The sequence below is a fragment of the Lactuca serriola genome, chromosome 1 (genome assembly GCF_051521515.1).
Source record: "Lactuca serriola cultivar US96UC23 chromosome 1, Lser_US96UC23_V15, whole genome shotgun sequence".
Classification (NCBI taxonomy): Eukaryota; Viridiplantae; Streptophyta; class Magnoliopsida; order Asterales; family Asteraceae; genus Lactuca; species Lactuca serriola.
The window spans coordinates 83,780,289-83,794,761 of NC_136408.1; the positions used below are offsets into that span (position 1 = coordinate 83,780,289).

General features: G+C 35.2%; 1 protein-coding gene and 1 long non-coding RNA gene across 3 annotated transcripts; both read left to right on the forward strand.

Annotated features, from left to right (window-relative positions):
- Positions 1-400: 400 nt before the first annotated feature.
- LOC145093682 (general transcription and DNA repair factor IIH subunit TFB1-3-like) lies at positions 401-5,874 on the forward strand. 2 transcript variants are annotated; one of them, XM_079031898.1, is made up of 21 exons: positions 401-580; positions 1,108-1,209; positions 1,369-1,441; positions 1,686-1,878; positions 2,023-2,101; positions 2,208-2,269; positions 2,404-2,464; positions 2,642-2,762; positions 2,827-2,902; positions 2,986-3,090; positions 3,214-3,258; positions 3,330-3,386; positions 3,460-3,615; positions 3,689-3,754; positions 3,860-4,043; positions 4,140-4,273; positions 4,343-4,663; positions 4,833-4,910; positions 5,115-5,162; positions 5,339-5,407; positions 5,520-5,874. In XM_079031898.1, the coding sequence occupies exons 4-21, from the start codon at positions 1,798-1,800 to the stop codon at positions 5,595-5,597; spliced, it is 1,821 nt and encodes a 606-aa protein (XP_078888024.1). In that variant the 5' UTR covers positions 401-580; positions 1,108-1,209; positions 1,369-1,441; positions 1,686-1,797; the 3' UTR covers positions 5,598-5,874. The 2 variants fall into 2 exon arrangements, with proteins under 2 accessions (XP_078888024.1, XP_078888033.1); XM_079031907.1 differs by having other exon boundaries at positions 1,704-1,878.
- Positions 5,875-9,916: 4,042 nt separating this feature from the next.
- On the forward strand, positions 9,917-11,035 carry LOC145069763 (uncharacterized). Its single transcript, XR_013689669.1, has 2 exons — positions 9,917-10,274; positions 10,651-11,035. It is a non-coding gene; the product is annotated as an uncharacterized LOC145069763 (long non-coding RNA).
- The last annotated feature ends 3,438 nt before the right edge of the window (positions 11,036-14,473 follow it).

Consider the following 14,473-nt stretch of genomic DNA (forward strand, 5'->3'; position numbering starts at 1 on the left):
GAGAAAAAGAAATTAAGGGGTGATTAATCACCCAATTAAATATTTACTCCAACCTTCCACTATTATATATAGTAACACAAAAACACTGTTTATGTGTAGGTGCTTTTCTAATATCGTATCATTGAATTGTTGCGTACATAAACTCTTGTTTTCTCATCGTTATTATTATTGTTGTTATTGCTCCTGTTTCCACATAAATGGCTCATTACTCATCACTAGAACCAAAAGCCCTAATCGTTAAAGGGGCTGTTTGGTAAGCATGTTAATGGTCCATTTAAAATGTGGTTTATGAATAGTTAAGCATTAAGAGCGTTTGGCAAAGAAAAAATCACTTCTGAATCGTTAAGTGAGCCTCTTATTCCCTCAGTGTTTGGGAACACTCTGAAACTTCCTAAAATAGTAAAATCTCCTCTTTTGCCCGCACAAAAGAAAAACACGCATCTCCGTCGACTCCAGTGACTTCCCTTCCGTCCTCTCTATCGGCGGCCACCGGCACCCTCACATCGACGGCCACTCAGCCTTCTGTCGACCCCAAGCATCGACTACTTTCCCTCCTTCCCTTATCGGCACCCTCACAGCGGTAATATCTCTCCCCCTCTTTGTGAAAAAATATGATTGGCTTGCCGTTCTCTTCGTTTTTGGTTGTTCTCCTGGTATGACTTGGACCATCATCAATCTCTTTCACATTGTGGTCGAAGAAGTTCATGACTTGCTAGAGCCAGTTAGCTAATTATCGTGATTACCTAATTACGATTATGTTATAGCCAATTTGATAGATTTTTGTTTGTGTCGATGAATTCATGATTTAGGGTTTAGAGACTGATTCCTTTTGTTACAGCTTGCCAGATATTATTTATCATGGCTTTGATTGTTTTCATAGAATCGATGTTGATGTATTGATGGATTTAGTTGTGTAGTAGAGTTTAAAGTGAAGATGGGACAAGAGTATCAGTCTCAGAGAAGGGTATTTCTGTTTAGAAAGATTCATACCAACCTATATGGAACACCTCTTATCAAAAGCCCTTGTTTCATTACTCAAAATTTGACATTCTCTGTTAGTGCCATTTATTTTGCGAATCTTGTTTGATTAGGTGATTGATTTTGCAGATGTCTCAAGTGGAAAAGCTCAAAGCTTGCAGTTGATATCAAAATAGTCTTTTGCATCAGTAGGCATAGGGAAGATGATTTTTATAGAGAAGCCGGTTCATGGTATGCATTTGTCATATTTCCTTTATTCTTTTTCATAAAGCACAATATTTCGCACTTTTAGAACTTTATTGTTGGCAAGTATTGTGCATGTTTTAGTAAAGCTTTTTTTTCACACTATCCATGACTAAGTATGCCATATATTTCTTTTCTTGTTAAAAGGTGATGATCACAGAATAATGATATATATTATCCAAGTGCAGCAGGGGGTGGCATGAAACATATGTTTAGAAAGGTGAGCTTTTATGGTTGCTATGTGTGACTGTGTGTTCAGTAATTAATTGTAATTACTATGAATAAATGTCAAAAGGTGTCTAAAGTTAAAATGGATTTATAGTTGCAAGTAAGTATATTATTCAATTTGATATTTTCTGTGTTTTATTAAAGAGAAAGAAATTATTCAGAAAAAAATGGTTCATAAGGTTAAAATGGTAATTTTTATCATTCATCAATCTTACCAAACAGCAATAATCTTTCAGAGTCTTTGAAACATTCAGGCCTCTTAGCCATTCAGCGCCAAATCATTCAGAAACTACCAAAAACCCCTAATTTATTTAGAATCAAGAAAATCAAGAAGTCATCTTCTAAAGCATGATGGAGACGCAGGTTGTTAAACGTGCGAAATACAAATCTTCTGTCAAAGACCCTGGTGTTCGTGGGACATTGAAAATGGTGAAGTTTTCTTAAACCCAATTATTTTGGAATCTTATAAGTTTCTTACTTTGTTAATGTAATGATTGTTGATATATTGGATGAGGTTTGGGATTTGGTTTCTTTAATAATGAGTTATAAACTTATAATGATACCTTTTTGCAGACAAGGGAGAGGTTTGTGTTTATGCCTAATGATCCGTCATCCTCCATCAGGCTTAATGTCGAATTCAGACTTATAAAAGGCAAGTAAAATTACCTTATCAATGATCAATGTTTGTCTATTTTTTTACTTTTATCCATCATCGATGATATTGATTGCTTTCCATCTGTTTCTTCATCTTTCTTAAGGACACAAATCCAGCAAGGAGGGTTCAAACAGACCTGCCTTACTTAATCTTACTCAAGATCAGGTTTCTTTTGGCATTTTTTTTCAATTATTTTGCAACTGTATATCAGTCATGCTTCAGTTGCTGAAAGCCTGAAACATGTCTGTTTATAACATTTGATATGTTTTATCCAAAGTTTTCAATGATTCCATTTCCAGGGTAATTACATCTTTGAGTTTGAAAATTTCTCAGACAGGGAACTTTGTCGAGACTTTGTAGGTAATACCATTTGGTGCTTCTGTTATGTTCTTATTCTCTTGTTGATTCTTCTTTTTTGTACTTTATGATACAATAAACCTCTCCCATTGCCTTTCTCAAATGTTTCTATTGTCTCATAAACCAATTTTGTACTTTATATTATGAAACTATGATCTATAATGGTGAATTTGAACACAGCCAAAGCTATCACATTTTATGGGGAGGGTGGCTCTGAAAAAGCTGTTCCACTTCCACACAAAGATGAACAACTTAGCTCAGCAGAAATGGAGCGTAGGATTAAGCTGCTGCAAGAGGACAGGTATGTTAGTTTATTTGTTTGAGATAATCACACGAACACTTATATGGATAAGTTGTTTTTGTAGTGAGCTGCAGAAGCTTCATAAGCAATTTGTTATGGGAGGTGTGTTGTCAGAGACTGAATTTTGGGCTACAAGAAAGGTTAGTAGTTGCTTGCTTAATGAAACCTTTATGATTTGGTTTATATGTAACAGAGAAATTTTATGTTTACCAATGAAGTGCAGAAGTTGCTAGATGTGAATAATACAAGTAGCAGCAGAAAAGCAAAACAAAGAGTGGGGTTGAAAAGTGACATGATTTTCAATGTCAAACCTTCATCTGATGGTCAGGTATGTATCAATACATTCAAGCTATTTTATATGTCTGAGAGAAATTTAGATTTTGGGACTCTGTAGAAGCAATTAAACTTGTTTATAATGAATAACATTAACACAGCTTTGTTTTTGTTTCAGTCGAACAAAGTTACATTTAACTTGACACCAGAGATGATTCACCAGGTATCTTCATGTTCATCTTTATTTGATGATGTTTTTTTTCGATATTATTAATACATGAAATTTTTTCTCAGATTTTTGCTGAAAAACCAGCAGTGAGGCAGGCATATCTAAATTTTGTACCTAACAAGGTAAGGAGTGAACAGAATGAATAAGAAGCTGCTATCTAATTCTAATTTCTAAGCATATTGATTTGATTGTTAGATGACAGAGAAAGACTTTTGGACAAAATACTGGAGAGCACAATACCTCCACAGCACCAGAAATATTGTTGCTGCTGCTGCAGAGGCTGCAGAAGATGAAGAACTTGCAGTTTTCTTAAGGCAAGATGCTATTTTGGCTAGTGAAATTAAGCACAAGGTATTATAACCCAACTTTCAACATTCTGTTTTTCAGATCAGATCACAATGTAACTTTGTTTATATACATACAGATTAGGAAGGTAGATCCAACTTTGGACATGGAGGCTGATGAAGGAGACGATTACACACATATTCCAGTAAGAAACAGAGTTGGATTTTGTTATTATTATGTAATGAGTTAGGGTTTTGTTTAGTAATGTATGTATGTATGTAAATTAGTAAATTGTAATTGGAATTGATAGGGTCATGGGCTAGCTACTGAAAGTGGGAAGGATGAGCTGGAAGCACAATATGAGCCATTCAAAAGATCTTTCTTGCAAGACATCAACAGACATGCTGCAGTTGTTCTTGAAGGAAGAACTGTAGATTTTGAGACTGAAGGGGATACAAGATCTGTAGCTCAAGCTCTTGCTACTTGTAAACGTGGTCAGTATACAGTGTTTATTTTTTCCTGTATAAGTATTTATTATTATTATTTTTTTTTTAATCTGAAAAACTAATCTGGTGATAAATATTAAATAGTTGAGTTAGCTAAAGAAGCTTCTTCTGATGGGAATTTGGTGCATCAAGAACGGTTGGATCGGATAACACGAATGGCTGAGATTGAGGATCTACAGGCCCCACGTGACCCTCCTGTTGCACCGCTGTCTATAAAGGTCTGAATGAATCTTGATTCTCTTGTTTGTTTCTTATGAGTGAGTCACTGATTTAAAAAAAAAAAACAGGATCCACGGGATTACTTTGATTCTCAACAACAAGTTGTGGGAATGGGAATGGGAATGGGTGATGAGTTAGGTGGGGGAGGAAGGAAGTTTAAATCTAGGATGAACACATCTGAGACGTATGCTTCTTTAAGGGGTTTTATATCTGAAATCAAGACCCTAGGTTTGACTGATCCTGTTGTTAGACCCGAAGTGGCTGTGAAGGTCTTGAATGGGTTGACCCAGACTATATCAAGCTCCAAATATCAACGTGGGTTTGGTAAAAACCCACATGACAGCATATTGGATACCTTGCCAACTGTCACAAAAGATGAGCTTTTGCTTGTGAGTTTCTTTAACCTTTTCAAACAAATTATATATATATATATATATATATATATATATATATATATATATATATATATATATATATATATATATATATACTTATCTTGAGAAAATATTTGTATTTGTTTATATAACTCTAACAAAGGTTTGGGCTTTTATATTCCAGCATTGGACGTCTATTCAGGAATTGTTAAAACATTTCTGGTCCTCATATCCAATCACAACTTCATATCTTTATACAAAGGTAGGTAATTGGGATTGATTGGTATTAATTATATATTATATATATGCACATTGCACAACACAAACCTATTTGGTATAAAAATCAAATCAATTCTCAATAAAACACAAATCACAAATTTATCTATCTTTTGTTGGTTTGGTTTTATTTATTGGTCACTGCTTAATTTATTTGGATTTTTCCTTCATCTGTCATCTGTATACGTAGGTGAGCCGGCTGAAGGATGCCATGTCACAAATCTACCCAAAGCTACAGGTATGGTATCTTTTCTTTTTCTTTAGTCAAGGAGTTAGTTGTGTATATATGGTATTAAATTAAATGACATTTTCTTGTATTATATCATTATCATTATCATTATCATGTTTGTTTGTATATTCTATATTGTACCGAAAGTTGAAAGTATAATTCATTTGTTAATAATTTCCTTTCAGGAGATTAAAGAATCTGTGCAGTCAGATTCCAGGCATCAAGTTTCCCTCCTTGTTCAACCAATGTTACAGGTGCTTAATATTTATTATTCATTTTGTTTTGTTTTGTTGTTCTTTTAACTTGGTAAACAAAGACTCACTCACTCACTCAGTCTCACATTATTATTATTGTTTGTTGGTGCAGGCTTTAGATGCTGCTTTTGCACACTATGATGCAGTAGATCAACGCAAGAGATCTTCTACAAATGGTTACAATGTCTAATCATGACTTATTTTGTTACTTTATTCATCATCATTGATTTGCATGCTGTACATTCAAGAAAATTTTCATGTGAGAGCCACCTTGCTTGCTTGGTCTTAAAAAGACTTTTTTTCCCGACATGATATGATGAAGTATCAGTTGTCAATCCATTTTGTAAAGACATCAATCACCAAATAACTCATTAAAATAGATTAGGGCGTATTTGTATCCCTTTGGTGTTTTTGGTTTGTATCATTCTTCTTGATGATATCATGAGCACTTTAGGGCCTCCTCAAAATATGTTTTTAGATGCCACCACTGTCTAATTACTACCCCTCGTCTTTAGCAACTAATTTTAGCCTTTACTAATTTATAAATGACCAATAACTAATAATAAAGAGGTGACAATACCCACTTTCGTAACCCAACCCCATCAGACCTAGACTTTCGTCCCATAAAACTCAAAATGAGCTTAAACAAGCCCAAAAAGCTCAGTTCGGTTCGTTTGCATCCATATATTTCTATCTCAAAACTCTTTCTCATACTTGCTCTCTAATAACTCAAACATAATAACTTGAAGTGTTAGGTTGAATTCTTGCTCTCAAACTCTCTCTGATGCTTCATACTCTCAAACCCTTATGCTACCACACCACATACAACCGCTGTTGACTTTTGGTAAGCCTCCACCACCACCATCGTTGCTCCCTACCACTGTCGTCATCCTTCCCTCATTTTACCACCATCTGAACGTGATCTTTTACTTTCTAACAAGCTTCAAAAATCAAATATGGATCTCATACCGTCATATTGCCTTTGTCGTTGATCCTGTGAAACACCATTAAAACCTTTATCACTGCTCTGGTGAAACACTGCCAATTTGTCTCCTTTTCTTTTCTCTTTGATCTCCTATGAAACACCACTTCGGGTTATACTGCCGCCGTCATCGACACGTCCTCCCCCTCCTACTTCGGGTTTGCTCCATCATTCTTTTTCTCTCTGATCCTTACTCGGTGTAGAGTTTAGAGAGAAAAGTTCTCGAAACAAAATGCACACAATGTATATGATGAAATGAGTGTGTGAAGTGTTGTATTAAATTGTGAATAATATAAACAACAAAATCGACCTTCCTATACTCCATATCTCTGGTAAATTTTTCTCAAGAACATCGGTAAATGAAACCTTCATAGCACTCCCTGCATGTGGCACACATGCACACTAGGAAAAGCGATTGTCAACTCAACTTCTATCAAAACAAAACACCTCTCCGCTTAATGTCTGACACTCGACTAGTCTAGATCGTTAAGGTTTAGGGCTTAGCAACATGACCAATGAACAACATCTAGGGCTTAGCAAGCCAAACACCATAATGAACTAAAACCAGGGGGACATGATGACATATTCCATAGATACGGCATAACAAAACAATAGCAAAGCTGTTGCCAAGCCTCTCTCACGACTTAGCAACATGACCAATGAACAACATCTAGTGATCTTTGCTCCATGCTAGCCATGGTGCATATTATAACACTTCTATAACTTGATTAACGATTATTTATTCACAAAAGTTAGATAAATTTCCACGAGATGCAAACATATTATATACATATTAATTTGCAATGTTGGTGTCCCCTCACTAGGTTACTGTTTATTTGGTATTATTATTTCCAAACCAAAAAATGGCTAAATCCAGATCATATTACAACCTTTACAAAATATAATGCAAGATGCAAATAAACGTCTTTATGGAAATAACGATTTTGCTCATGATCATAACAGATTTTCATATTTACATTTTCCTCTACATAAATTTGATTTACCAATTTTCATCGTTCATAATTTTAAAGTTAAATTATTGCCTTATTAGTATTTTATAAGTTGTCATTTGCTATTTTAAATAAAGTTATATTTTTGATACTTACATATTTTTAAATTGCAAAAATGGTTCTGTTATTGGCAAAATTATATAGTTTTGGTTCAAAATGAAATGTTAGTGCACTACTAGTCCAATTTTAGATATCTTGTGTGATTTTGGTCCCTATAATTAACATTTTTGTTTGTTTGTAGTCCATACCCAACCCGAAATAATGAATAACCCGAAATAATGAATATGCCTTTCTGATACATTTTTTTTAAATAATTTTGTATTTAGTTTATGTTTTATTATTAATAAACGTTGCCCCCCCCCCCTCCCTCTCTCGCTCTCTCTCTATCTCTCTCTCTCTCTCTCTCTCTCTCTCTCTCTCTCTCTAATTAACCCAAGATCGTTATCCCAGTTTTCGGCCATCTACACTCCCCATCAAACCCTTACCCAGCACCACCCTTTGGCCTCTCCTCCCTTACTCCTTCTCTGCCGCTTTAATTTCCGGCTGTCTTGCCGGCTTAGATTCTTCTGCTGCTGAAGCTAAACTTGAGAAGGTAGCCATATGTAGCCGCCGTACCAGAGGCCAGGCGGTTGCTTCTTCTTCCACGGCTGCTCCGGGGCTGCGATGGAGCAAACCTGCTGTTGCTGATTAAATTAGGGCTGCGATGGAGCAACTATGTCAGATCTGTTCGTCGTCGATGATACGAAGAAAAGACGAGGTGGTGTTGCGAGTATCGAATCGAGGAATTTAGGGTTCTCGAGCTTTGCAGAGCCGGTGATTGATACGAAGGAAGATGACGAAGACGAAGAAGAAGAAGAACATGATGACGATGACGATGAAATTAAGGTTTCTGATGAGGTGTTTGTGCGAAATGAAGTTGATGATGATGAAATTGAAGAAGAAGGGTATCTGAAGACGACGAAGAAGAAGAACAGATCGTCTTCTTTCCGTTACCAGTCGTGTTTTACAGACGAGACCCATGGTCTCTTAATTTTAGTTGGTCGATCGAACATGGAATGCTATTGGTTTGAAAACTGATGGGTGCAGATGGAGCTTACTATGACGACAGGGATGGTGGCTGTTCGGAGACGGTCGATGGCAACAGCAGCAGGCAGCAACGGTGGTGTCAGAGCTCCACAGTAACAGCGACGGTGGGCGGTGATGGCAGCTTTGCTGCTTCCACTTCCTGTTCTGACGAGCTCGATGAGGATGGAGGCGAACGGAGCTGGGTACAATGGAGGGAAGAATAGCGGTGACGACGACATTTGTTGGTGGAGGAAAGAGCTTCGGTGACAGGGGGCTGCTCCGACAACCTTCTGCAGCTTCGTCCTTGTTTAGGCTCACCGGGAAAGACGAGGGTCGAGAGGGAGGTAGTAGGAGATGAGATGAGGTTTGATGGTGATTCACGGTGATCAAAGCCACCGATGGTGGTTATTGATGGAGGCAGCGACGGTTCTTGATGGTTTTTGGTGATGGCAGTAGATGGTGGTGTTTTGAGGCTTGCTTGACGGATTTTAATGGCAGTAGATGATGGTGTTCAAAAGAAAGAGACAAAGACAAATGCTTCACGTTTTTGTGTAAACCCAGTGGGAGGAAGAAAAGAATTCAACAGGTCTAGCAAGTTGACTTTCACAAGAACTTTAAAGAGAGAGAGATAGACCTTTTTCTCAATTTTTATCAATGAAAAACATTTGATTAAATATAAAAACAAAATTAAAAAACAAATATAAGGGTATAATATTCTTTTTATGTTGATAAAGACCAAAACAATAGAAAGATTCAATTTTGGACCAGGGCACCAATATTTCATTTTGGAAAAAAAAAAACACATTAATTTGCCAACCACAAGACCATTTTTGCAATTTTGTCTTTTTATTAATTGCAAAAAGTTCCTAATGGTCGTATGCGAAATGACTTAAATTCAAGTTACATATGAAATTTGATAATACCGTATGGTTAAAATCCGTCTCGTTATCCGACCCATTATGTTATCTGGAAAGTGGAAACACTATTTTGCCGGTGAAACGCTTCGTTCTTAAATCAAAGTTTCAAAATTGGGTGAGCCCTTCTCTCGGCAACTGGCAACTTAGAGCTTCTTCAATCCATTTCCATTTTTTATTTTTTTCTTCAATTTTTTTCCTAATTCCTCTTCAATTCTATCCCATTTATTTCCCCCATTTTGGGGGAAATGAATAATATGGTGTTATATTATTCATTTCTCTTAAAATGGGGATGAATTTTGAGTTGTCAGTTTTAGTCCATTTTTTTATATATATTTATATATTATTAGTTTATTTTATCTACTAATTATAATTATAATTTAAATGAATTATTTAATATTTATAATATTATATTATATATTAAATTATATTAATTAATTATAAATATAAAGTTTATTTTTTGTTTATCAAATTTATATGAAAATTTTAATACATATTGAAATTTTAAAATACAATAATGTATTTTACAAAAGTTTATAATTAGATATTATAAATATAATTTTATTTATTTAATAGTATTGTAACGAAAAAAATATAAATTATATATTTATACGTGAAGTGTAACGGACAATATATATGTTTGGAAAAATAGAATATAATAGGAATATATTTGAAGGAGAGAACACCGTGTTAGCGTTCCATTCCCCCATAATCCATAACCAAAATCTGAAGTTTCAATCGATTATCTTCTCCCTAACATAGTTTTCGTTAGATTCAATCGAAATTTGGTGCAAGTTCAAGTCTACAGCTCTCCGTATTCAACTGGTATCGGAGGCAGTAATCCAATGAGTTCTCGGGATCAAGACAAGCCGCCTGTTCCTCGCAGTCCTGTAAATGTAAGTTTCTGAATAATCTAAAGTTGAAACCATGTTCGGTAATTTGTGAAATGTGTGAATGTACTCGCGCTAGATTTGTTTTTTACGGATTTTTAGTCGTAAAATAATCACTCGTCTATAGACTGACCCGCAAAATGGTAAGGTGAAGTGAAATTGGCTTAAATAAATTAATTTCTACTCCTTGGAGCTGAATATTTTCTAGCAATCGTTCACAATTAGGTGCTACATATCCTTGATTGATGAAGTTAGGCTGGTTACATGTGATAAAAATTGTATCTTTGAACAACGTTTTTGAATTAATCATGTTTTTGTTTCATAGATTCGTTTTAGGGTTTTTGTTTTCAGTTACTGACGAGAGTTGGTGATATACTTGCAGAAAAATGGAGCAGTTGATGATGTTCCCTTTGATAAGCCTAGGAAAATTGGCACTGGTAGGATGATAGCATCCACAACTGCAAGTAGAGGTAGAAAAATCAGAAGGATGTTCCTGTAGCACCTTCTGAATGACAAGTTCAAAGGGAAAAAGTTTGATACAAAGGTCTGTCGTTGTTATGTTATATTATGCTTACAGTATCATCATCTCAACATGTATCTGAATTATGTGGTCAGACATCCTTTTTGTATTTACAGCTAAAATAAGAGTGGATGACAAAGCATATTAGAAAGCTCCATGATTGTATAAAATGGTTCCATAGAAGTATATTGATTTCAGATGGTCTATTAAGTAAATTGCAGCAAGTGCTTGACTTGTTTTGAGGGTAGTTTGGGTATTTAAACAAATTTATACTTGGGTGGGTTTTTAAACGTTCAGTGTCCTCCTAATAAGAAGCAAAATAGAAAGTATAATTAATGTTACAATAAGGAATGTTATAATTGGATATTTACAAATTCGGCATGCATACTTAAACATCGTGTATGGGGATATAACATTCGTTAACTTGGATGTGAATTTATATGTTTTGGAACATGTTGGATGTACTTTGACCAATAATACCCTTGTTTATATATCATATTCCTTGTCATATCAACAAGGAATATATGTGAGAAAGTTATCGTTATATCTATTTACTTTTATCATATCAATTAAGTAAACGTATTCTAACAAACATTTCTTATTATGGCGAGTTTTTAGCAATTTTAGTTTGTTTATTACCCATTTTAGTTTGTCGCTTTCCTTACTTTGTAGAGACATCTTATAAGTTATAACAACCTCCATGATCACATTAATAGGCCAAATGTCTAAAAAAGGTGCTAATGTTATTACATTGTTTAAAATGTGATCGTGACATATCAGTATATCACTATGTTTATTTTCCTTTTGAAGTTAAGTCATTGTACGCAATTGTGCAAACGAATTATACGTTGTTAGTGTTAATGTAATATTTGATTACTTGAGTAACAGGAAAATGGTAATATAGTTAGCAACTATTATTATAATATCGTCCCCTACGGCCCTACCTGTAAAGAATCCATCAAAAAGTGAAAAAGCCATTCGGAGAGCATATATACAATGGTATATGCTTATCGTATCATTTTTTTTAATGGTATTAGATTCTCCAACAAATTTATGACATTTATTGATCATTATCTTTTATGCATAAAAACATATGAATTATACAGTGTTTCAATTTATAATTATGGTGTACCATCACATCTATTTAATTTAAACTATATGGAATTCATGTACTCATTATCTTGCGTTTCATTACATTTTGAACAATATATGGACCAATAATGAAAACGGTCATCATCAAATGCAAATAATAGAACAATAATTGGACAAGGCTTCAAGAAAATGACCATAAAAATGCTACCGAAGATACCCAATACAATGATTGAAGAGCAAAAAAAAACGTCGAACCCTAATTACAAGACCAAAAAATTGAAGATTACTTCAAAAAATCTATTTGCGGCACTCTAATATTAATAGTCTATTTTTTTAATAAATGTATGTTTTGACTTTGTTGCTTTTACAATATATTTTAATGAAGCTATGTTTGGATGATATTACATTTTATGGTGTAGTTTATTAGTTTATAAATAATTAAACATGCAGATTAGATATAATTGTTTGGAATCATGTGGACAAAAATCCGCATAAAACCATCCCAAACTAAATCATATTTGGGTCGATCGGATTTATGATAATGTCACCCAAATCGAATCGGATTTAAAATAATTTGAGTTTTTACTATGAAAGTTTAATTAATTTTGTAATTTAAAAAAATTAGAGCGCCAAAAAAAATTGGGTCATATGCTACTGCCTCATGCCTACTCCCCCCCCCCCCCCCCAATGGGTTTGGAAGTCTTGGTGCTTTCAACCTTGTTAGATTACATAGAAGTGGCGATGTTAGTTTCTTAGGTGTTGTTTGTTTTTTCGAAGCAAAAATTCATAATGTTTGCGGACCACCTCTGCAACCTTCTGCAGCAGAAGAGGTGAACCAAACGGCTACAGACTGTAATAAGAAACATGTTTTTTTTTTTTTTTTTTTTTTTTTTTTTTTTTTTTTAACATCTGTAGGCTGCTGCAGATATTAAAAAATTAAAATAAATTGATTTAATCAACAAAAAATAATTTTTAATACCATTACGGAATTTCAGCAACATTTCAATAATAATTCAATAAAATTTCAGTAAAATATGACATTTAAGCATAAATTTATGACATTTCAACACAATAAAAACACTACCATCAAAGATTTGATAACATTAGCATGAAGATTCATCAACAACAAACATATCAACAACGACTTAACAAGAAAAATCAAAAAATTAAGATGAAGCAGGAAAATCGAAGTTGCTCTGTAACGCCTGGTTTCTAGTACACATTTAATCATAATTTATTCATTTCTGTAGAGCTACTCGACGAGTTGGGAGCCCCAAACTCGTCGAGTAGAAACCAGAATGGCCGCGGGATTTGAAGTCACCTACTCGACGAGTTGAGAGCCTCGACTCGACAAGTAGGGCTGCCAGGATGAAACCCTAATTTTGCGGTTTTGCACCCTATTTAAGCATCCTAATCCCTACCCGCTGGCCTCATTTCTAGTCTCCAAGTCCCAAACCCTAATCCACGAAACCCTAGTGCCTTGTATGAGCTTGTGAGTTGTTTTTGAGTGAATATTGTGTGTTTTGAAGCTTGTTGAATAAGGAGGAGCTTGGGGATTCAGAAGAAAGCTACTAGATCCATAAACAACATCTCATCCTCTTCGTTTTCTGGTAAGCAAGTCTCAAACTTGCTTAATAGCTTATTAGATCTCCTTGTTATCATCTTATGGGGTTTTTGGTTCAAGAAACATGATCTTTGGGACATGGACGTCCCATGTGGATATATTTTTAGATCTATGACCTTGAGGGACTCACATGGCATAAAGGTGCAAACTTTATGGCCATGGAAGCCCCATGCAAGCTATAAGTTGTCATTTTAGCCTTTTAAGCCCCAAAAGGCCATGCTGGGAGGAAAAGGCAGGAACTTTACGTGTTCATGGAGTGCTTAGAGGCTAGATATCAGTGAATATGCCTTAGTTTGGAGTATGGATGGCTTGTGGACCAAGATCTAGGTCCTAAAGGTTTAGGGTTTGAGCTAAACCCATGAAATAAAAGTATTGACGGGTAAAGTTGGAAACTTTACCCTTAAAAGGACGTTTTCAGTACACATGAGAGATAAGAAGCTTGGATCTGAAGAGTAGGTGCTTAATCCTTTAAGAAAGCCCAAACAAATTGAGGAACTCGTCGAGTCCATAGAGGAACTCGACAAGTTGACTCGTTTTGTCCCGATTCTGTACCAAATAGAACTCGACAAGTTAGAGGAGGGACTCGACGAGTTGACTCGTTTTATCGTGACTACGAGTAGTAGAGGAACTCAGCGAGTTGGATTGCGATTTCAGGATTTCTGATTTATAGAACTCGGCGAGTTGAAGGGTTAACTCGGCGAGTTGAGTCAACTGAGAATGTTGAATTTGACCAGGGGTAAAGTAGTCATTTTACCCTAAGAAAGATTTTGGATATTGATTAAGTGTTATTACGATGATGTTAGTTAGGGAGTCGCAGAAGCAGCCGATAGAGATTCCTTACCGAGAGATTCAACAGCCAGCTTTGTGAGGTGAGTTTTCCTCCAGTAGGAACGGTTCGAAGGCACTGATGTCGACCCGTTTATGTATGTTAGCGTATGTCCGACTTCGTTCCGATGCCGGGGATAGCCC